Source organism: Saccopteryx bilineata, chromosome 5, assembly GCF_036850765.1.
Source record: "Saccopteryx bilineata isolate mSacBil1 chromosome 5, mSacBil1_pri_phased_curated, whole genome shotgun sequence".
In the NCBI taxonomy this organism is placed as follows: domain Eukaryota; kingdom Metazoa; phylum Chordata; class Mammalia; order Chiroptera; family Emballonuridae; genus Saccopteryx; species Saccopteryx bilineata.
The window spans coordinates 78,431,853-78,455,733 of NC_089494.1; the positions used below are offsets into that span (position 1 = coordinate 78,431,853).

The 23,881-nt window shown below is 41.0% G+C and overlaps 1 protein-coding gene across 7 annotated transcripts in view; it reads right to left on the reverse strand.

Annotated features, from left to right (window-relative positions):
• Positions 1–23,881, reverse strand: part of TANC1 (tetratricopeptide repeat, ankyrin repeat and coiled-coil containing 1) — a 257,848-nt gene that overhangs the window by 148,898 nt on the left and 85,069 nt on the right. For all 7 annotated transcript variants that reach the window (XM_066279508.1, XM_066279514.1, XM_066279513.1 and 4 more), the window contains one exon: positions 21,344–21,423. In XM_066279508.1, the coding sequence (XP_066135605.1) occupies positions 21,344–21,404 (61 nt within the window). In that variant the 5' untranslated portion in view covers positions 21,405–21,423. The remainder of the gene's footprint in view (positions 1–21,343; positions 21,424–23,881) is intronic.

The following is a 23,881-nucleotide window of genomic DNA, read 5'->3' on the forward strand; positions in this document are numbered from 1 at the left end:
TTATCTGTGTACACGTGTAAGGCCAGGGGCCGTGGCCGCCGTCCTGCAGGTTCGCATGGGATTCGGGCAGATGGTAAAGGAACTGTGCCGCCAGAAAATGGTGGGCCGTTCCAATTTATTCAAGTCTCATAATGGCGGACGAGCAAACAAGAAGGGTTCCTAAGCTCCTCAGCATTCCGGACTCACTCGGACTCACAGGCCCTCACCAGCCTCAGCACTCCCCAGCCAAACAGGGCAGGCCAAAATCTCAGGGCTCTCAAGCCCCTCAGCACTCCCTCTCTCCTCTCTCTCTCTCCTCTCTCTCTCTCTGCACTCTCCAGCCAAAACCGGCTGAGGGAAAAAATCCCCTTCTCCAGTAAACAACAGCAAACAATGGCCCCTCCCAAGCAGGAAGGCAATCTGCGCTTTGCAATCTGCCGCCCTGAGGGCCAGCACCCACAGACTCCCATAAACTACACACACATGGCGCTGCCTCAATACAAGCAAGCAACCCTAAAAACATTTGTTTAGCCATCAACATGGCTTGTCTTTCCTAAGGACATCCATCACTCTGGATTAGGGCCCATCCTACTCCAGCATGAGCTCGTCCACATCAGCAAAGGCCATACTTCCAAATAAGGTCATTTTGACAAGTACTGAGGGTTGGGATCTCAGTGTTATCTTTTTGGAGAACACAGTTCCACCCACACCACTTCTCTGTTCTAACATCAAAAGCCAAAAGTAAAAAAAAAAAAATCTACAAAACCTGAGGGAGCATATGGCATGATCAGACCATATAAAACCAAACTGAGTTTTCTATTAACTGTAATATCAACCAAAAAACATTCTGATACTCAAAGGCTTATAAAACATACACCCTATTTAACATTTTTTGAGAAAATGCTACTTAAGTGTCAAATTTAAGCCCTGGCCAGTTGGCTCAGTGGTAGAGTGTCGGCCCAGTATGTGGATGTCCCGGGTTCAATTCCCCGTCAGGGCACACAGGAGAAGCATCCATCTGCTTCACCACCACCCCCAACTCTCCCCCCTGCAGCCATGGCTCCACTGAAGCAAGTTGGCCCTAGGCAGTGAGGATGGCTCCATGGCTTCTGCCTCAGGCCCTAAGAAGTGTTTGGTTGCTGAGCAACGGAGCAATGCCTCAGATGGGTAGAGTATCGCCCGTTAGTGGGCTTGCCAGGTGGATCCCAGTCAGGGCTCATGTAGGAGTCTGTCTCTGCCTCCTCTCCACTCACTGAATAAAAATTAAAAAAAAAAAATTTTTTTTTAAAGAATCAAATTTAATTACTTAACAGTGAGGACATTATGATTTTTTTAAAAAGCAAGAAACTATAAACCAAGCCTTCAAATGCTTCACTCAACAGGCCCCCTTCTGCTTCCATGCCCTTCTCATGCAGGAAATGTTTTTCTAACAATATTCTTCACCCCACAGTGCAGAAAGAATCTCTTTATCTGGTGACCTCTGAAAACAACAGCACCCTGTGCCAGAACTTGTTAACAATGGCTAACATGTTTTACATGATTGTGACACTGAGCAGAGAAAGCTCTTTTCCCCATTCCCTCCTCAAAAAGCACAGGTACGTACCACGATGACCATTTTCACTGCCAAGGAATGGAAGTTACAAAAAAGAAAAATTTGAGTCAACATTTTTTTTAAACATGTGGAATAACCCTTTAAGTCATACGCACAGCTTTGTATATGCCTTATGAAGACGGTGAAAATAATATGCGCCACAAAAAGCGAAAAGGAAGTTGTACAAAACGCAAGGTGGTGGTGATTCTTGAGAGGGTGGAAGTATGGATGCTTTTCTTTTCCCTTTCTTTTACATTTTAAGCCTGACCTATATTCTGATATTTTTATAATGAGAATGTTTTATAAAACTTTATTTTCCATTAAACATTTATTTGAAACATAAATTTGTATCCATCTCCTTTTACTTGCAGGTTTCCCAGCAAGCACCAAACACACACCTACACAAGCACGCATGCACACCAGCCTCTAGCGAGTCCCTGCTTTTTCACATTCAGGCATTTTGACTGCCTATTGGTCTTACTCAACCTCCCGGACTTAGACTTGACCTCGCCTGTCTCGCCCAAACTCTCCAGAGCATCTCTCCCCGGTCTCACTGAGGTCGGATTCTCTTTCTCATTGACTGTTCTCATAGTGAAGTTCTGTACTGGCTTCCTCCTCCTCCAGCCGCCCTGTGTTCCAAGATCCAGTTCCTTACCATATGTGCTTCAAAGTAATTTAAAAAGCCTTGCTGTCCTGGCTCTGTCTACACTGACTTCTCTGCTTTTAACTTTCAATCTCCAACCAATTAATCCTCTTAACATTCAAGTTTTCCCCAACCCCCGCCTGAATATATACCCTTTTAAGAGAAAACTTTTTCCATATAAATTTCTTGGGGGGGGGATGACATGAGGATGATGAGGGTGGCACCTCCACATCGCATGTCTCCCATCTATGTGAACAGTAGCCCTGGGGGCTACAACCACACACTGGATATCCAACTCCTGGAGCCATTCTCCATCTCAGTTACACGTGGACCCCACCGTAACTGCCAGAGATCACTTACCCTGAGCTTCACATGAAGTGATAACCAAGTAACACATAGGATTTATGTTGAGTTCTATTTTAGCTGTCAATGTAATGTTCATCGAATGTAGCTGCCCTTATAATGATTAAGCCTGACTTTGTGCACCAAACACCTTGCTAAGCACACGATATACAGGAACTTAGTTATGTATCTTATTCCATATAAAGTAAGTGCTGTCATTTATTATAGTGCTCCTTTATTACAGATGAGGAAACTATGGCTTGAAGAGGCCAAGTAAGTTCTCTTGACTCCCACAGCCTATAAGGAAAAAGTCCAGATTTGAGCCCAGGTAGGCAGCCTGAGCCCACAGTCAGCCTTCTTAATCATGGAACCATACTGGCCTGCCTCCCCACACCTTGTAGACCCCCAAACCAAGTGTGGACCAAGCATGGAGTACTGTTTGATGTGTTTTTATTTTTATTTTTTATTTATTCATTTTAGAGGAGAAAGAGAAGGGAGGAAGGAGCAGGAAGCATCAACTCCCAATGTGCCCTGACCAGGTATGCCCAGGGTTTCAAACCTATGACCTCAGCACACCAGGTCGATGCTTTTATCCAGTGCGCCACTACAGGCCAGGCTGTTTGATGTTTAAGAAATTCTATCATCCACAGAGAATTAACAAGTCATGTTTCTCTGAGTGATAATCATCGGGAACATTCTGTCATATTGGACAAGCTGACATTTTGGGGGTGGAAAAATAAGTGGAGGGAAAAGGCTTTTAGAACAATACCATACCCAGTACACCACCCCCTCACTAACTGCTCACATCCAAACTCCGGCAGTCCCGTCAGCACAGCTGGCTGCCAACGGCCTCATTACAAGAGCAAGAATAAAAGTGAGCTGCTACCATTTATCTTATTTCAACTCCTTACACGGAAAATGGGGTCTATAAACATTTGGGGAGAAAATGCCTCAAAGTTTCTAGGCAGCATTTTAAAGTTTCTTCCCCACAAAAACACATTAAAAATGCAATACAATCAATTCAGTGCACAGTCTAGAAAGAAGCAGACTAAATCAATTGTGTACATGTGGCTATTTAACAAGATCCTTTTCCAGCCTGCGTTGGTGAGACAGGGAGTGCGGAGAGAATGAGATGACTTGACATTTTCTGCCTCTGTCATTTTATTTGTTATATTCCTCCTCCATCATCAACACACACACACACACACACACACACACACACACACATATCATTGCTCCATTTTTGAAACAGCAGCCTCAATGACTTGTCTGGTAAAATATCTTAGCAACAATGTCAATATTGTCTCAGCACAGCTAACCATATTAACATTCCACTCTAATCATGATTTCTCAAATATAAAGCGGAATGCAAGTTACGCACTTCATTCACTCTGAGTTTCAACTGGGAAAAATCGCCCTCTAACATTTTCTATACAGTTGCATGTAAATTAAACATCCAAATTGTATTCAATACCTATTAGTTTTTGTGTATCTAACTTTCAAGTGTGAGAATAAGCAAATGATAAGGAATCGGCATAAACAGAAGAACCAAATAAAATAGACTGACAGACTGCTTTGATCAAGTCCTGTCCCTTGTTATTTCTGTAATGGAATCCTTTCACTCATCTGCTTGTACATCTGTATTTCAAATTCAGCTTTCCAGGGCTGCCAAGAACAGTTTACTAGAAAACGGGGAGAGCCCTTCCTCTTAAGAGTTTTCAAAGTCACACACACATCCTTCTGCTGGGGCTGCCTGGGGCTGACCCCACTTACACACAGGAACAATTGGCAAACCAGCAGCTCCCAAACCTGGCTACCCATTCCAAATCAATTTTAAAAAATACAGAAGCTCGGGCCCCACTGACAGTGAATGATTCAGGAGGTCTGTTGGAAATCTGAACCACAAGTGGCTCCAGTGAACTAGCCAGGTTCAGGACTCACTAGACAACTGCATTCGAGCCAGTTCTTCAAAGCTGAGGTGAACACCAAGTCACACGGGCACACCTTTGAGAGTGCCCACTCCTCTCTGCAGAGCTCTGGTAAGGGAGCCTCACCATCAAGTCTCCCATTCCTTCCCCCTCGCCTCTCCAGGCAAACACATGCCTGCCTAGACGTACAGCCACTGTTCTCAGCACACAGCTAAGTCCCGGCTATCACGGTGGTCTCCAGACTGCTATATCTGCTCCAGACAGAATGGCCAGGGCCACAGCTGCCACACAGACAAGGGAACGAACGAAACAAACATAGCTAAGACTCCACCATTTACTAACACCTGCAAAGGAAGGTCAAGGGGTGGAAAAGCAAAGAAGCCAAAACGGCATAGCAATTACCACAAATTATAATAACAGCAAACATTAATAAAATGTTTACTATAATCCAGTCACTGTTCTAAGTACTTCAACTCATTGAATTCTCCTCGGGACAACCAACAATCCTAGGAAGTAGATATGGTTAGCATCTCCACTTTAGAGACGCAAAGAAGGAAACAGTGAATTTAAGCAACTTGACCTAGAGCCTAAGCAACCTGGCTGCTATACTGCCCTGCACACAGGCTTTGGAGATGGAAAAACTGGATTCAAACCCTGCCTCTGCCATTTAGTAACTGTGTAGTTTTAAGCTAGTTCTTCAACCTCTCCTACAAATCTATTGATTATGTGAGGTAACTGTTTATAAGTATTTTTTTAATGTTTATTTTTATTGATTTTAGAGAGAAAGGAAGGGAGAGAGACAGTAACAATCTGTTCCCGTATGTGCCCTGACCGGGAATCGAACCAGCAAGCTCTGTACTTCAGGACGATGTTCTAACCAACCGAGCTATCCAGCCACAGCTGTTTGTAAGTATTTAACATAATCTCTGATACACAGTAAACACTCAAAGAACAACTTTACTAGTACTTTTCTCCCAGGGTGAATTTACTTCTTGATAAATTCAACTTTTGACTATCAAAAACTCATGATAGAAATGAAAATATTTGTGCCCTGGCCGGTTGGCTCAGCGGTAGAGCGTCGGCCTAGCGTGCGGAGGACCTGGGTTCGATTCCCGGCCAGGGCACACAGGAGAAGCGCCCATTTGCTTCTCCACCCCTCCGCCGCGCTTTCCTCTCTGTCTCTCTCTTCCCCTCCCGCAGCCAAGGCTCCATTGGAGCAAAGATGGCCCGGGCGCTGGGGATGGCTCTGTGGCCTCTGCCTCAGGCGCTAGAGTGGCTCTGGTCGCAATATGGCGACGCCCAGGATGGGCAGAGCATCGCCCCCTGGTGGGCAGAGCGTGGCCCCTGGTGGGCGTGCCGGGTGGATCCCGGTCGGGCGCATGCGGGAGTCTGTCTGACTGTCTCTCCCTGTTTCCAGCTTCAGGAAAATGGAAAAAAAAAAAAAAAAGAAAAAAAAGAAATGAAAATATTTGTGTATTTTATTTCCTTGATTAATAGGCATTTCCCAAAACCAAGGCTACCATGGGGTAAAATAAAAAGAAAAAAAATTCCCCACACTGTCAACATTATCATGCCTAAAGGTTAAGGAAAAAAAGAAAGCCTTCATTTCATTTGACCCTACCTATACGATTACTAATTGACACAGATAGATTATTACCCTCATTTACAGGCAAGAACACTGAAGCTCAGAAAACTGAAACAACTTGTTCAAAGAGAACTAGTAGGTATGCTCAAACTAGTTATTACTAAGTTTTCTGAAGTCAAACCAGCAGAATGCTTATTCATGTTTAAGATGCTGCTTCCAAAAAGCAGAAGGGATTTGAAGTATGATTTGGGGAGTCCAACAACCATGGTAACAATTTCATGGATGGAGGGAGAAAAACTCCAGAATTTTTACTCTTCAGAATCTTACAGCTAAGGAGGCAGAGCGCTAAGAGGTTTAATCAGATTAGCAGCATCAAAACTCTCACACAAAGCAGGGACAGAAAGCCGACCTCCCTGAAATAATGAATCGTAACCCCTCAATCAGTTTTCAACATTGAACTTAACAGAATTAAAACAAAATCCTTCACTTAATCCTATCAAAAAATGAAGGATGATTTTGTTGAATCTTATTAGGTTTTATAACTCAAAATTAACCATGACATGCTTGACTTGTTAGGAACTCTAGCTAGTACATGATCGATGGGTAACTTTACCAAAATATTAAAACAGTTACCAAACCTAACAAAAAATAGGTTAAATGAACAGGCAGGCCAGAGAAACAAATTTAAACCTTTACTTCTGACAAATACTTATGTATCATAGAGTAGCTGCCAAGCATGGATTTAAGCACTTGATAAACATCAACTCATTTGATCCTCATACGTGAATCACAAGGTGCAGAAATTTAAGAAATTTGCTCAGGTTGAGACAGCTGGTAAGCGGTGGAGCCAGGCTACAAATCCAGGCAGTCTGGTTTCGAATGACCAATAAACATGAAAATGTGTTTGAATTCATTCTAAAGAACTGCATAGTTACAACAGTGAGACACAAATTTTTCCTATCCTACTGGCAAAGATAAAAATAGTTTGATTATAACCAAGGTTAAAACTGAATAATCATTCTCTGGCCCTGGCTGGTTGGCTCAGTGGTAGAGCATCGGCCTGGCGTGTGGAAGTCCCGGGTTTGATTCCCGGCCAGGGCACACAGGAGAAGCGCCCATTTGCTTCTCCACCCCTCCCCTCTCTCTCCTTCCTCTCTCTCTCTCTCTTCCCCTCCCGCAGCCGAGGCTTCATTGGAGCAAAGATGGCCCGGGCGCTGGGGATGGCTCCTTGGCCTCGGCCCCAGGCGCTAGAGTGGCTCTGGTCGTGACAGAGCGGCAGAGCGACGCCCGGAAGGGGCAGAGCATCGCCCCCTGGTGGGCAGAGCGTCGCCCCTGGTGGGCGTGCCGGGTAGATCCCGGTTGGGCGCATGTGGGAGTCTGACTGTCTCTCCCGGTTTCTAGCGTCAGAAAAAATACAAAAAAAACCACAAAAACAACAACAACAAAAAAAACCCTGAATAATCATTCTCATATACAGAAGATAGAATTGTAAATTTAATGCCACATTTTTGAAGGGCAATTTGATAAAATCTAGAAAAATCATAAATGAATAACTATTTCTTACAACTATTCTCATGAAAGCAAAGGCCATTTATATACAAAGAGACTTCACTCTAGTATTGACTGTAACGATGACAACAAAAATGATACAATCATTAACAGGGTAATAATAAAAAAGTTATAAAATACTTGTCTGATATAATACTAACTTTTTAAAAGCCTATATATTATTAGTATGTGCTAACATAAAAAAGGGTCTAAAAATGCACTCAATCAACACAGATTTACAAAATGAAACACACTGTAAAGCTTGTGTGGGTTTTCTGAATGATTTATATATTTATGTGCATGTGTGCATGTGCAGGAGGGTGTAGCAACAGTAAGTTTACAGTTGCATGCACTTTGAATACAATAACAAATAAATAAATAGAATAATACAAGAATAAACGTCAAGTAGGTTTTCAGTTATGAGTACATGAAACAGTTTATTCTTGTATTACTATTTATTAATCATTGTATTTGAAAGTGGATACAACTGCAAACCTCCTTCTGTCCCACCCTGAAAGATCAAACAGGAAACCAGTAACACTGACAGCCTTTGGGGAGTGAGGAGGGAAGCAGAGAAGATACCAGGATGGGGAAGCAGTCAAGATACAGGGATGACCTCTTTATTTTTAAAACCATGGTTTAGCTCTTTTTAACTGTTACATGTATGGCGTTTGAATGGCTTTACCCCAAAAAAATAATAATAAATAAAATTTTAAAAGGACGGATTTATAATAAATAGTTTTAAGGACTCCAAACAAAACTGAGCTTTAAGATACAGAAAAATAGAGATATTACTCAAAGTGACTAATGAGTGTACATTAAGTCCTTGTAAGAATTTTCAGAAATAATTCTACTAAAGGAAAAAGAAAGCACTTCTAAGTGAAAAAAGAAAAACATCAAATGGAGAGAGAAATTATAAATGTAAAGGAAATCTACTATCTTCTATTGCAAGGATAGGTTTTCCTTTATAATTACTAAGTGATGAAGATAAAAATAAGGAAACCTGACAGAGACACAGTAGAAACTGAACTGGTCTGAAATCAGAAACGACACTTTGATACCCCCTTTGCTTCAGCTGTATGACCTTGGGCAGTGGCTTGAGTCCTCTTTGCCAAATAGTCCTCAAAAAATAAAGACAACTCAATTTCTAAGATCCGTCTAAATATGAAACCTTTGATTTTATTAAGTTATCTTAGTTTTGAAGACTCCCTACCAGTAATAATCTAAGAAAATAAGCCGCAGATAAAAACTTTTACACTTAAGAAAACAGCAATTAGGGAGATGCTTAACTCTATGGAACGCCCCTTGCCTGCTGTCAGGCACTCAGCAGGGGCTAGGCTTCCAGCACGTCCCGGCAGCAGGAGCACGTAGGCTTTTTGACTTTGCACAGAGGCAGGGTACTCTCAAGTACGGTGGAAACCCAGGTGACTTATTTGAGCTGCTTTCATGCTTCTATTCTGGTTTCTCTATAAAATAAATGTCTTAAATATAAGCATGCAGACTAGCAGAGCTCAACTCTCAGCACAAACATAAAATTTTAACAATGCAAGACACATTCTACCCATGTAACACAGGCAGCTTCACTATTAACAACTCCAACGAAAATTCCCCTTCGTGTGACTTTATTAGGAAACCCCACTACTACACACCAGAGGCAGAGCTAGGAGAAGGGGAGAACCAGACAGAAGAGCCTCAAACATTCCCAACGGAAAAAGGTATAAGCACATAAAAAGACAGTCCTTAACGAGGAAATATAAACGGGCACTCAATATTTAAAGAAAAGAGGTCAACCGATTGCAAAGAAATGTGATTTAAAACCAAATACATGTGCCCTAGCCAGATAGCTCAGCTGGTTAGAGCATTGGCCAGATATACAGAGGTTGGTGGTTCAATACCTGGTCAGGGCACATACAGAAACAAATTGTTTCTGTTTGTTTCTCTCTCTCCCTTCCTCTCTCTCTAAAATCAATACATAAATTTAAAAAAAATAAAAAAATATGTTTGCCTGGCCTGTGGCGGTACAGTGGTTAGAGCATCAACCTGGAATGCTGAGGTCACTGGTTTGAAAGCTGGGTCTTGCCAAGTCAAGGCACAGACAACAAGAAAGCAATTAACAACTAACCTGAAGAAACTATGAGTTGATATGTCTCACTACCCCCACCTCCTTTCTCTGTAAAATCAATAAAAATAAAATCTTAAAAAAAAAAAATACTGCTCGACCAGGTGGTGGCGCAGTGGATAGAGCTTCGGACTGGATGCAGAAGGACCCAGGTTCGAGATCCCGAGGTTGCCAGCTTGAGCACGGGCTCATCTGGCTTGAGCAAAAAGCTCACCAGCTTGGACCCAAGGTCACTGGCTCGAGCAAGGGGTTTACTCAGTCTGCTGTAGGCCCGCGGTCATGATACATATGAGAAAGCAATCAATTAACAACTAAGGTGTTGCAACGAAAAACTGATGATCGATGCTTCTCATCTCTCTCCGTTCCTGTCTGTCTGTCCCTATCTATCCCTCTATCTGACTCTCTCTCTCTGTCCCTGAAAAAAACGAAAAAAAAAACAAACAAAAAACCCCACAATTAAAAAAACAAACATGTCTTAACTATAAAATTGGCCAAGATTACAATCCACAAATACCTAATATGGGCAAGAGTCATGCAAGCAGGCACGCTCACACGCCACTTACACAGGTGGCAACCAATACAATCCTGAGAACAATTTGGCAGGAGGTACCATGAGCTTCGGAAAAGTATTTTCTTTCACTATGAATTCTCTGCCTAGAAACACTCTACTAAAATAATTAGATTTATACAAAGATACTTATTCCCCAGAGTTTGTTTTTTTTTTAAGAAAAACATGGAAACAATTAAAATGCACCCAAACAAAATCATGGTATATTGGTATAATAAAGTATTAGGTGTTTTTCAAAAGACAAATGACATTAAAAAAGATAAAACAAATGAATTATCTTGGTGTGTTTTTTTCTTTACTCCTATCGGTATTTTACACATTTTCTCCAATGAGCACATACTATATTGGGCATTGATTCAAAGATCCGTATTTATTCTCACTTTAACTTTTCCCAACCAAAATGTATGTAGTAGTTGATGGCATGTTAACATCGCTACCAGGCAGCCGGTGGCTGCAGCACGGCAGTCACTGTGCAGACCCGGGTGACCGCGTCTGGGAGAGGAACCAGACAATTGCAACCCCTTTCAGGTTGCAGTCAACAAACCACTTAAGGCCCATTGTGGAAAAAATAAAAACCCTGCATTTCATCTGAAAGCTTTCCATTTAAAGCCTCCTTTTGAAGTCATGAAAGGATGGCACCAAACTGGCATCGACAGCTTGGAATAAAGCCCAGGAGAAGAGAGTGAAGAACTTGAACACTGCAGCCTCAAGGCTCTTAATGGCAGAGGTGACGCTGTAGGGGGAGGGAGGGACTGACGGCCAGGTAAAAAATAATAATTTAGAAGAATCAGCCTCTGAATATAAATTTGAAATACCTCAGCCATTTATTTCATTTACATTTCCTTCTATTTTATGAAAAAGATTGAGATATAAAAGACTAACTCTAAAAAAAATCTTCAGTAGTATAAAAAATTTTTTAAGTTTTAAAGTATAAATATTATGTCAGTTTAATGGACAGTAGAGTTCTTTCTTTTTAACTGATTTTATTTTTAAATAAAAATAGTCCATAAAATAATGGCGTGTTTTATAAATTAATGAAATAAGGCATTGCATTTATAACCAGAATAATAAAAACATGTGCTACGGGCCAACTTGTGCCCCCCCCCCCAAATTCCTATGCTGAAGCCCTATCCCCCAATGTGACAGTATTAGGAGGTGAGGCCTATGGGAGGGAGGTTCAAATGAGGTCATGAGGGTGGGGTTAGTGTCCTTACAAGAAGGAACACCAGAGAGTTTGCTGTTTGTCTCTTGCCCTGTAAGGACACAGGGAGAAGAAAGCCTTCATCAAGCCAAGAAGAACCTCCATCAGAACTCAACCATGCACATGCCCCCATTTCACATTTCCAGCCTCCAACAAAGAAAATAAATCTGTTGTTTAAGCCACTCAGTCTAGGGTACTTTGTTATGGCAGCATGAACTAAAACAAGAAAATGCGTCATGAAAAATTAAAATACCTTTAGTAGCTGGTACTTGAGAAAAAAGCTTTCTACATAACTCTAAAGTTATCTAGAAAATCTGCTTAGGGGTGAGATGGGAACAAACAAACCCTTACAAAAATATAAAGCATTCACATAATCACTTTTAAAATTTGAGAACTGGAAAAGTATACAGTCCTTAGGACAGTGGTTCTCAAACTTTTTAAAGTCAGGGCATGTTTAAATTCCTACAAATAGCCTGACCTGTGGTGGCGCAGTGGGATAAAGCGTCGACCTGGAACACTGAGGTCGCCGGTTCGAAAATTGGGCTTGCCTGGTCAAGGCGCATATGGGAGTTGATGCTTCCTGGAGCTCCTCCCCCTTCTCTCTCTCTCTGTCTCTCTCTCTAAAAAATCAATAAATAAAATTAAAAAAAAAAAAAAATTCCTACAAATAATTGTAGGTGCACTATATACAAATTTCTGAAAAATATGTTATAATAATTAAGTCAAATATTAAAGAAAAAATATAAAGTCCAAGCATGCTTTTATGGTAATTAAATGAAATAAATACAAAATTAAATTTATTGACATTAAAAAACATTTTTATGTTACACTTTGAGTTATGCTTTTTAGAATTCGTAAAAAAGAGGGGTTAAAAAATAAAAAAAACTACAAAAAATTTATCTTTTTATATATATAGATACATTCTTAGTAAGATTTAGTAAATTCGGCAGGTCCCAGCGCGAATGTGTTAAGGTTTTTCATTCTCGTATTTATGAAAAACATGAGCCTGACACGTCCTAGCGATTTTTTCAATGTTTGGGCATATATTTGAAAGGCAAACTCTCATTTCCTTGTCAATACATTGAAGAATTCCTCTCTTTTTACTCTTAATTGTGTTGAGTGCAGAAAACCCCCACCATACATATTATCTTAACTTTACACCAAAGGATAGAAGAAACTTGCCTCCAGTCTTTCCAGAGAACATGGGGGGTAGTGTAAACAATTGAGCACCACAGCTTAACAGCCTTTTGCAACCTAATCAGGCAAGTGAGGTGGGGGGGGTTGGGCAGACTGTCAGCTTACAGCCAATTCCCCACACCTCTGTCCCCCAAAAAATCTAAACTCTAAAAACCCTGTTGGTTTTTTGGTCCCCAACAGGCACATATTTCTTTTTTTTTTTAGAGAGACAAAGAGAGAGTCAGAGAGAGGGATAGATAGGGACAGACAGGAATGGAGAGAGATGAGAAGCATCATCAATTGTGACACCTTAGTTGTTCATTGATTGCTTTCTCATATGTGCCTTGACCGCAGGCCTTCAGCAGACCGAGTAACCCCTTGCTCGAGCCAGCAACCTTGGGTCCAAGCTGGTGAGCTTTTGCTTAAACCAAATGAGCCCGCGCTCAAGCCAGTGACCTCAGGGTCTCGAACTTGGGTCCTCCACATCCAAGTCCGACGCTCTATCCACTGTGCCATTGCCTGGTCAGGCCAGGCACATATTTCTCTGAAATACTATAGGGCGCACCTGGAAATCTAGGGCGCAGCAGTGCGCCCTGGCGCACACTTTGAGAACCACTGCCCTAGGGTGTCAGCAGTGTTCTGGTGGCTCTCCTCCGTCCTTAGCCTGGAGTTGCATCCAGGCTGTCAGCCTCTGCTACCGGCCAGTCCCATGGTCTTGAAAAACTCCAGACAAGTGCCCAAACATTACCCACATGCATGTCCTGGAACAGAGACATCTTTCTTACTCTTCAGTAATTTGTGCTCTGAGACAGTCTCAGGGCACAAAGAATCTCATCATGGATCAAATCTAGCAGTTTAATGTTCCCAAACTCTTAAAAATGGTCAACTCTCTGACACAAATAAACTTAAAGGAATAGAGAATTAAAAACCAGTTACTCAGGGTCTGTTTTATCTTTGTCTCCACAATAGTGCTGTGGTCCCCAGAACATATGACAAGAATCTCAAGTCTACATCTGGTACCTTTGATGGCTGGTGTGTTATGACCAGCCTGCTACCAATGGGGAGACAATGTGGGAGAGAGTCGAGAGACACAGATCCTGCTTTCTAACTCCACGACTTTAGATGTGAAGACGGGTCTCTCAATTTGGCCACCCGACTGATTACATGACAGCCATCCTGCTGGACAAGTGCAAGGTCAATGTCCCTAAGAGGAACAATAAATTTAGTTCATCCTCCACGGAGAGAAGAAGTCAATCTAGGTAAAAATCTTTGCTAGACCACCTCCCCTCCTCTCAGGAACTGTATTTGCCAGTGGATTCGACGAGAAAAAGCTTCTGACATTTCTGTAGAACAGAAATAAAACCTTGGAAATCCCCCTTCTAAAAAATGAACAAGATCACATGAAAATTCAAATATGAAGTTTTTAATGGAGTTGAAGAAGCTACACAGGACAAAGTTCTTTGAAAACTTGGTCTCTACAAAATAGGACCATTGTTTTTGTTTTACAGAAAGACAGCTTTTTTTTTTTTTATTGTATTTATTTTTAATGGGGTGACATCAGTAAATCAAGATACATATATTCAAAGATAATATGTCCAGGTTATCTTAAAGTTCAATTATGTTGCATACCCATCACCCAAAGTCAGATTGTCCTGTCACCCTCTATCTAGTTCTCTTTGTGCCCCTCCCCCTTCCCCTTCCCTCTTCCTCTCCCCCCTCCCCCCGTAACCACCACACTCTTATCAATGTCTCTTGGCCTCACTTTTATGTCCCATCTACGTATGGAAAAATGCAGTTCCTGGTTTTTTCTGATTTACTTATTTCACTCCGTATAATGTTGAGAAAGACAGCTTTAATGAAGAAAAAAAAACACTTTGTGAAATGAAATTATATTTAACCAAAAAAATGAACTCTGAATTGTGAATTTATATTTCCCTGTTAACTTTCCTATTGAATTCATATATATACATACAGAAAGGTATCCAAGTAAATAAGTGTTGTTTGAGAGTTTTGCAACAACCCTTATGATGATTTGAATAGGCTGTGACTTGCTGGAGGTCTCACTAGCCATCCAAAGTGGAAGACACAGAAATGAACCTAAATTTCACTTTCTTCTTAGTGCACAGCTTTCTCCACTTACAACCCTCCTATGAAACACGCAGTTCAGGATGGACCAGTTTGGTCCATTAAGTGTAGGTGTCCAATGCATGATAGATGCTCTCAGTACATATTTGTTCCTTCTCTTCTCTTTTTGATTCTTTAGATTTCCCTAAAGCCTGTGGAAAAGCTACAAAGAGAATGGGGAGCAAGGACTTCCACATAGAAAGAGCTTCACTAACTACAAATATGTTTTAGATGAAACATCTCAGAAACTTTATGAACTGCACTTAGAAATCTATTCTTAAAGCTGCTTGCTGACTCCTGAAATCTCTTGAGCAAAGGAAAAAGCCTTTCAGCTTAACTTCACAAACAAAAAGGATAAAATACAAGTACTTGATATAGGCCAAAAAGTAAAAATAAGTGGTTTTCAAAGTGTAAAGCCCCGTACAGCAAACAATTCAGAGATGTCACACTTTTGTTATGAGGGAAAGGGTACAGGGAGCAGAAGCGCCTTTAGTATCCAAAGTTGACAGGAAGAATCAGTCTTTGGAGAGGCAAGTCATGGGAAGAAGCTTCTAGAACATCACTCTTTTGCCTGAGATCACTCCTGGTTTCTCCTCAACAGAGAAGGATCAAGAAGTTTTAGAAGGATTTTGTTTGTTCTTTAAGGTACCACAGAGTTTGCTCAAGCAGGCAAAGCTGTACACAACATACCGCAGAAGCCAGATGTCAATCAAGACCATGTTACAAAGATGTTCTCTTGTTTAATAGCATCCTGTAAATTAAGAAATTCGACTAATTTCAAATAAACTGAGAGGTTAACAAACTGGGATTTGAATTTGTACCTTCTAATCTTAAAAACTATGCTTTTGCTAAACTCTGTGACATGCACGAGGGACAACAAAGAGAAAAACTGAAAAGGGGGACAATCAAACCAATGGGAACAGATTTCTTGCTCCTACTAAAATCCAGCCAGGTTCCATCCTATGTTTAAACCATAATATTTTACAGAATTTTTTAAAATACAATACTTATACTGAGTTACTTCTGCTTGTTCTGTTGCTTGGGAAACATTTGTGGGGCCAGTTAACAACAAGATACCAAATATCCAGAACTCAGCAAGACAGTCCCTGCACTAAATTCCTAAGTAATAGCCCACAACCACAGAAAATGGGCAATGCAGCACAGAATAATCAAAAGCAGCTTCATATTTTCCAGATAAAACAAAGTATCATTTGTATTGAGGCATTTTTAGAAGGTACCACCGAAAACCAGACTGCAGCCTGGAATGGCTTAAAATACCACATTTAACAATCACATCAATGGCTTTTAAACTTTAGAGGCAAACAGCTTCCTTTTACTACAAATTCAAAATGAAGGATTAGATGCAAAGCAAACAGATTAATTCAGTACACACTCAAGCTTAGAGACTATCCAATGTCTTAATTAACACCACTACAAGTGTATTTTGCCAACTAACTGGGTTTTAACAATGAAAAGGGGAAGGTCAATTTTTAAAAAATAAATAGCTTCAAACTAAGCCCCTCCACTGAAAATAAAAAACAGATAATTAAACTGAAAGGAAAAGACTAATAAATAATTATGTTGGTATATTAAGCAACCTTTCCTTAATCAGTCTATATTTTAATTGAGGCAGGACCACAATGAAAATTTCACTGAACTTGGGTGTTCTGCCTCAACTTGAAGCTACTTCCACACCAATATGGAGTAACCAGGAGCGTCGGACAGAGCAAAGGACTATGGATTCAAGCCTGGCAGAGGAAAGGAGAGGGCTGCACAGAGAAGGGGAGGGACCAAACCTCCTGAGAAGGGCAAGAGGCCTTGCTTATCTAATGCTTCCAAAATGATGCCAGTATTTCCAGGGTTAAAACAAAAACACTATCAACCGTGATCTTGGATTATAGCATAGATATTAGATAAAATTACATTTAACTTCTTAGAGACAAGTAGGAAAAAAAGGTCCAAAACATAGCTACATGGAAGCAGTATCTATTATAATGAACTGCACTAGATCTCTGTGATTGGTTTGTTTTTGAAATACAGGGGACCTGCCCAGTGTCTATAATTAAGAATCCTCTGCAATGCATGTCTTAGTGGGGGGTAGAGTCTACTTTGTCCTATAGAAGCTAGTAACTCCAAATCCACATGTGTCCAGCCTCTCTTACAGCTAGATCTTAGGCATGACACCCAGGCTCAGCCGTTTAGATGCTCTTGCCCCACATGTTCAAGTTTCTCTTGGCTATTCTTCAGCATATTCTTGTTCAGATAAATTTTTAAATCAACTGGTTATGCTATGTTTTTTTGTTTGTTTGTTTTTGTTTGTTTTTCTTTACAGAGACAGAGGGGGGGATAGATAGGGACAGACAGACAGGAACAGAGAGAGATGAGAAGCATCAATCATCAGTTTTTCGCTGCGACACCTTAGTTGTTCATTGATTGCTTTCTCATATGTGCCTTGACTGCGGGCCTTCAGCAGACTGAGTAACCCCTTGCTTGAGCCAGCGACCTTGGGTCTAAGCTGGTGAGCATTTTTTGTTTTGTTCAAGCCAGATGAGCCCGCGCTCAAGCTGGCAACCTCGGGGTCTCGAACCTGGGTCCTCGGCATCCCAGTCCAATGCTCTATCCACTGCGCCACCGCCTGGTCAGGCCGGTTATGCTATGTTAAGGAAAATGACAGGATTGTGGGAGTAGTGAAAATACTCCCTATAATCCTATAATAGTGGGTACATGTCAGTATACATTTGTCTAAACCAGGGGTCTCAAACTCGCGGCCCGCAGGCCGCGCCTGCCGAACAATTTTGTGCGGCCCGCAGACTAATCCACGAAGTTCAAAATATTTTGGATAAAATTAAGTAAGCCCGTGGATTAGCCTGCGGGCCGCACAAAATTGTTCGGCGGGCCGCGAGTTTGAGACCCCTGGTCTAAACCAATAGAAGGTACCACACACCAAGAGTGAACCCTAATGTGAACTATGACTAAGGTGATAAATATGTGTCAATGCAGGTCCATCAGTTGTAACAAATGTACTACTCTCATGGGGGACACTGATAATGGGGAGACTTTTCTTGAGTCGAGTCCGGGAATATACAGAAAATCATCTGTACCTTCCTTCTCAATTTAACTGTGAACTTACAACTATGCTAAGAAAACTAAGCCTTCAAAAAAATAGGTAGAATATCATTAACCCTTTGTGTAGTGAGTTTTTTTCATGCTCGCTGACTCCTGGGAGTGAGTTGTGTTTTTTTTTTTTCCAAAAATGAAATTAGTTCCAGTTACATTTTTATTAACTTAAAATCATGTTTGTTTGGTAACCAATTTATGGAAACAAGAAGAACATAAATTTGCCTCTTTTTAAAATAAATATTTTTGTACAGTCGTACTCTTGGATGGTCAGGAGACATGAGGACGTACATGAACATTCGTACTACTCAAAGGGTTAAGGATTAAATGGAACATACAGGTAATTTTGTAAGATCTAGTGATTTATAAAAACAAATCTGCCCATTTTGGAATATGGTATTTCTCTCCATTTATTCAGGTCTTCCTTTAAGTCCTTCAGCAATGTTTTATTATTTTCTTCAATATAAGGTCTGTATATTTCTTCTTTGGTTGGTTGATATTTAAATTTTGTTTCTAATATAAAATGGGACATTTTTTCCTATTCATTTTCTAAACAAAGCTGCCATACAGAAAAGATTACTTTCCTATGTTACTCTAATATTCACTCTAAACTCTTACTAAGGCCAGATTTGATATAAAAATACTCCCAATCTTAGAGTGCAGCAATTATTTCATTTTCAAATTTAAATAAGCTTAATAATAGTAACACGAAAGTTTTCTGATAGTAAAGGTCATTTAAAATAAAGAGACATGGGGTAGAAGGTTGTAGACCTCTCCAGAGAGCTTCAAAATAAAGAGAACACCTCATCTGCTTGTTTTAGATCCAGGTCCTGACATAAGAGCACGGGGAGAAAGAATAGATGGCCCCAGCTGGTGCTCCCCACGTTCTGGTTTGCTATTGACTTTTGTTCCCTGAAGCCTAACTCAAGGGCAAGAGAAAGACAGTGCTAATTTGCCTGATGGAATAGTAGAGACAAGGTCAATTTACTTTCCCAAAACACATTTTAAAGTTTTTAATATTGCATTCTCCAATGTGATCCTATAGCCTCCAGAAAATACTTTTTGCTTAGCTATAGAACTTCCTAGGTTAAAAAAAAAAAAGGCAGAATCATAAAAAAGTGCACATAATGGCTTTCAATAGTTTAATATTTCACTGTGCCTAATATTTCAAAAATCTTGATATAAATGTAATTTGAATTACCCACCAACATTTTACCAATAGTTTAGATACATGTGATACCTTATTTTATGGCTACGAGCTGAGGATATAACACCTTTTAAATACTTCTGGAAAACACTTGTTTTCATTTGAATCCTAAATTTAACTCAGTGGTTATTTTCCATAGTTTTAAAATAGGTTCAACATAAAAGTTGTAGCTCAAGATTGTCTGTAAAAACAATCCACAAAGGATAGGAAAAGGTGGCACTCAGTATTTTGGACATAAATTTTTCCTAAATTTCTCTGATTATGAGTTCAAGTACATAAAAATGAATTTTCCTTTGTGTTTGCAACAAAGATTGGTTTTAATTGGAAACAGTAGAGCAAAATTTTTCCATATTGCAGAAGATATTATTGCCCGAGTTTCAGAGCGGTCTCCGTAGATTAGCCAGCTTCAATTTACAGAGAAGCTTAACTATGATTTACTTATATAATGAGAGTTGGCACAGAGTTGAGCATATGAATTGCCACATTCCAAGTATTTCCCCCCATCATCATCTTGTGACATAATTTCAAGATTTAAAATTCCATCTGCTGTGTTCCCCAACTAATATAGCTGCGTTCTAGTTAAAAGGCACGTACCGTACAGATGTTTTATGAGAAATGTTCCCATTGCTTTTTTAAGTTGGTTTGCATTAGTGAAAAGCCATAGTGTGGGACTTATTACAAAGACACGATTCAGAAAAAAGCAAACAACAACAACAAAAGAACAGTAGTTGCACTTAAAGACCAAACGGGGAATTAAACCCAAAATCACATGCTCATAAACAAAAAAAACGGTAGGTCTGTTGTGACTGTTACCAAGCAGGAATTTTGGCTTGGAGACCCCTGACCACTGGTTGGCAGCTCTAACCAGACAGTTTAGGATCTAACTTTATGCTGAAAATTACAAAGGCACCTAAAGAAGCAAACAACAAAGCTCCTAGGATGAGTGTCAGATGAGCCAAAACTGGGGGAAATTAACTGCTTTCAGAAAAATAAAGAGAAGGATGTTTTTGGCCGTAACCCAACAGAGGGTGAATGTCCCTCTGGATAGAAATTATGTGAACTGAAAATTCTCCATAGTAACAATTCTAATTAATTATTCAAAGCTAGGGGTTGATTTTCTAAGGGTAACAGTTAACTGTGGTCTTCTGTTTCTATGATTAAAAACTGGTTTCTTCTTTGTATCTGCTTACTCAGCCATTAATAAGAAGCTTCTAATGGAATCTTAACAGCAACTTAATAACAAAGACTCTACTTTTAAGGTGAGTTTGCCATTTTGCAGACTTGGTCTAAGGGATAATAGGAAATTTGTCTAGGTTCCATAATCAAAAAGTTTTTAAGTCCACTCTATCTGTAAGCACAGAAACAATAGATATTAACAATATCTTCACAAGGTATTTCAAGATCTTTCGAATTAAAGCGTTAACTATAATTCAGTGATGTTTTGGTCCTAAGTATATTTATTTATATTTTAAAAGAAATTAGAACTGAAATGTTACTCAATATACAATAACTCAGAAAAACAGCCATTCTCCAACTCTGGATTAATGTAAATTTAGAGAGAATTGGCACATTTCAGGGAAATTAATCCATGCTAACAGCATTTTATTGTGCAATACAGGTAGACAATATGTAGCTTTTCCAGCAGGAGAAATAGGATGGGACACAGAGTGGTCACCAAAATAACCATAGAAGAGTTCATTCGATGGACTGGAATGGACAGTCACAATGATCACATACGTACCAGCACTCCACAAACAGATGAAATCCAAGCCTTAAAATTAAGTAGCTCTCACCATAATGAAAACTAACAGCCTGGCATTGCGTAGGGCTACACCTGTTAAGGGGATAATTTGATACCCAAAAGATGAGGACCAGTCAGCGAGCAGTTGGTCAAACCTATAAAATGCAGTCACATGTAAAGGGGTAAAGGGGTAAAGCTGCCTACAGATCAAATTCCTGGACACACCTGCTATCCCACAATGTCTCTAAGTCGAGCGCTGGATCTTAATGACCTGATGTTAAAATTATGGGAAGTCACTTCTCATAACAAATCTAGACATGCATTTAGCTTCTCACAGCCCCCAGGATGCTGTTTGTTCTAACACGTATCACTTCTCTGACCCGTCCCCAGGCAGCAACGTCCGCCTGGCCTATACTGGGTCCTGCGGCAACGCCCACCAGGCTGGCTGAACCCAGCGCTTCCGTGTGTACATACCTGTCTCCTTCTTGCTTCCCTTTCCCCCCTCTCGGCTCTTCTTCAGCACGGCCTTTAACATCTTCAATACGCCTCCGCTTCTAAAGAGACGAGGAGGGGAGGGAAGAGGCATTAATGGTTGTAAGTTAGACAGTAGCCTGCTTATTGACACAAGCGGTAACGTGTTCAGACAAACAGGTCATCTGGATAATAATAAGGTACCTTGAGTTTTACATTAATTTCCTATGAATAAATTAAGATGAGGAACTAAAGGCTAAAGACACAGGAGTGTTTTATAACTTTTAATGAAGTGATCAGAAGTTCACTGTCTTACTATAAAAGTTTTAAAAAACCCCACAAGAGTGCATTCTCAGGATTCCACATCTAATTAAGGTTAGGAGGGTAAATCTGGGCATACTACTGTAAGGTGTCTGGCGCTGGAATGTGGGTTCTCCCAACCCCAGTACATCAAAAGAAAACAGTAAAACAGAGGCTCAGAAAGATAATGGTTAAGAAGGAAGCTACATGGTCAAAGGCATGTTTTACAGGTGCCACTGATTATATAACCACAAGGAAACCATTTGGAAGACTATCAGAACGAATATACCTTATAAGCATTTCCAAAGTAAATACAGTGGGAACACATTTTAAACCTGATGTCAGGGATGTGATCAAACAGTGCACACCAGAAGGGGTTTTTACTACAAACAGTTACCACTCGGGTGGGGTGGGGAGGAAAGCAGACCAGGCAGGGGCATTAGGGCTGAATCCTTTCAATAAACGAGCTGTATTTTTAAACAGGGTTGTACTGAGCATGTAAAAACAACACAATGGCCCAGGCCTAAGATGAAACATGAAACCATCCCAAAGCAAGAGACAAACAAAAGAACCATTATTTCATCATTCTGGCAGTCTCCTTCAGCTCTCTTCATTCCACTGACTGAGATGAGATGGCTGAACAACCCCAAACAGTAACAAATCTGGGTGGGTTGTGTTACCCATCACACCATCGCTAATGCACTAAAGAAAGGAAGGTAGAAGGCAAGCAGGTTGCTCCTGAAAGAAAAAAGAATGAAGAAAGAGCAGCGAGCAGAGAAGGGAGGGAGGACCGAGCAGAGAAGGGAGGGAGGAGCTCCCTACATAAAGCAGGGTTCCCTAACCTACCTAGTGCACTTGAATGCTCCCCATGGCGTCCGGGGAACGCCCCCCACTACCTCTCAACCTCTCAACTGTAGAGTCAAGCACAGGTTTTAAGTGGATCACCAAGAGGCATGAAGAGTCCCAACGTGCTACCATTCACAGAATCCCACAACCTAAGTACACAGGGTGACTTCTCTTATCATTTGGGTCCATGCCTGTATTTATTTTTCCACGCCTTCTGTTTTCCTGATGAAGACACAGAGATCCTAGGAGGCTGACTTGCCCAGGGGTCAGGCAGCTAATTAACAGAGGGGACAGAATCCACACTGCAGACTCCCAGTCAGGGTCCTTCTTCTTCCAGTGGACCCCACCCTCTTCTCAGAGCAATGAAAGCTTTGGGCAACAGCAACCTAACAAAAAAATTCAACAACAAACAAACTTCAGAAATACTAGGAAGTGTGTATCTAAAGCAGAATTTGGAGAAAGCTATATTGAAGTGTATTGGGGTCAAGTCATCTTCCTAGTAAGTCTTTACATGTAAAGGGGGCATGGCTTAAGAGTCTAATTCTTTTTTAAAATGTTACTTGAATGAACCCTGGTAAAAATATTTGGGTCTCGGCCCTGGCCGGTTGGCTCAGCGGTAGAGCGTCGGCCTGGCGTGCGGGGGACCCGGGTTCGATTCCCGGCCAGGGCACATAGGAGAAGTGCCCATTTGCTTCTCCACCACCCCCTCCTTCCTCTCTGTCTCTCTCTTCCCCTCCCGCAGCCAAGGCTCCATTGGAGCAAAGATGGCCCGGGCGCTGGGGATGGCTCCTTGGCCTCTGCCCCAGGCGCTAGAGTGGCTCTGGTCGTAGCAGAGCGATGCCCCGGAGGGGCAGAGCATCGCCTCCTGGTGGGCAGAGCGTCGCCCCTGGTGGGCGTGCCGGGTGGATCCCTGTCGGGCGCATGCGGGAGTCTGTCTGACTGTCTCTCCCCGTTTCCAGCTTCAGAAAAATACAAAAAAAAAAAAAAAAAAAAAAAAATATTTGGGTCTCACCTAAAGGACAAGCATTGAATTGGGAAGAGGGTCAACAGTGGGCTTCCACAGGGTAACTGTGGAAACACAAACTTCTGCCAGTCATGCTTAAAAGAAACAATACAAAATGTTGTACTGTGAAGAATGGTAGGCAAAATCATAATAAACAGGTGCCTAGTAAGCACAGATATTTTCTTCTCCAAATAAGTCAATCAACCTGCAGGGTTTGTCATTTAGCAAAGACTATATACTTTAAAAATAAAGAATAATGTTGAAGAGCTTGTCCAAGGCCCCTTTAGAGCTCTTCTGGATTAATCCTGATTAATCACCTGGCTGGCACCAATCCACAGCCCTTCCATCATGTCATTTCGAATATACATCCATCAGGGCAAGCACCAGGAGAC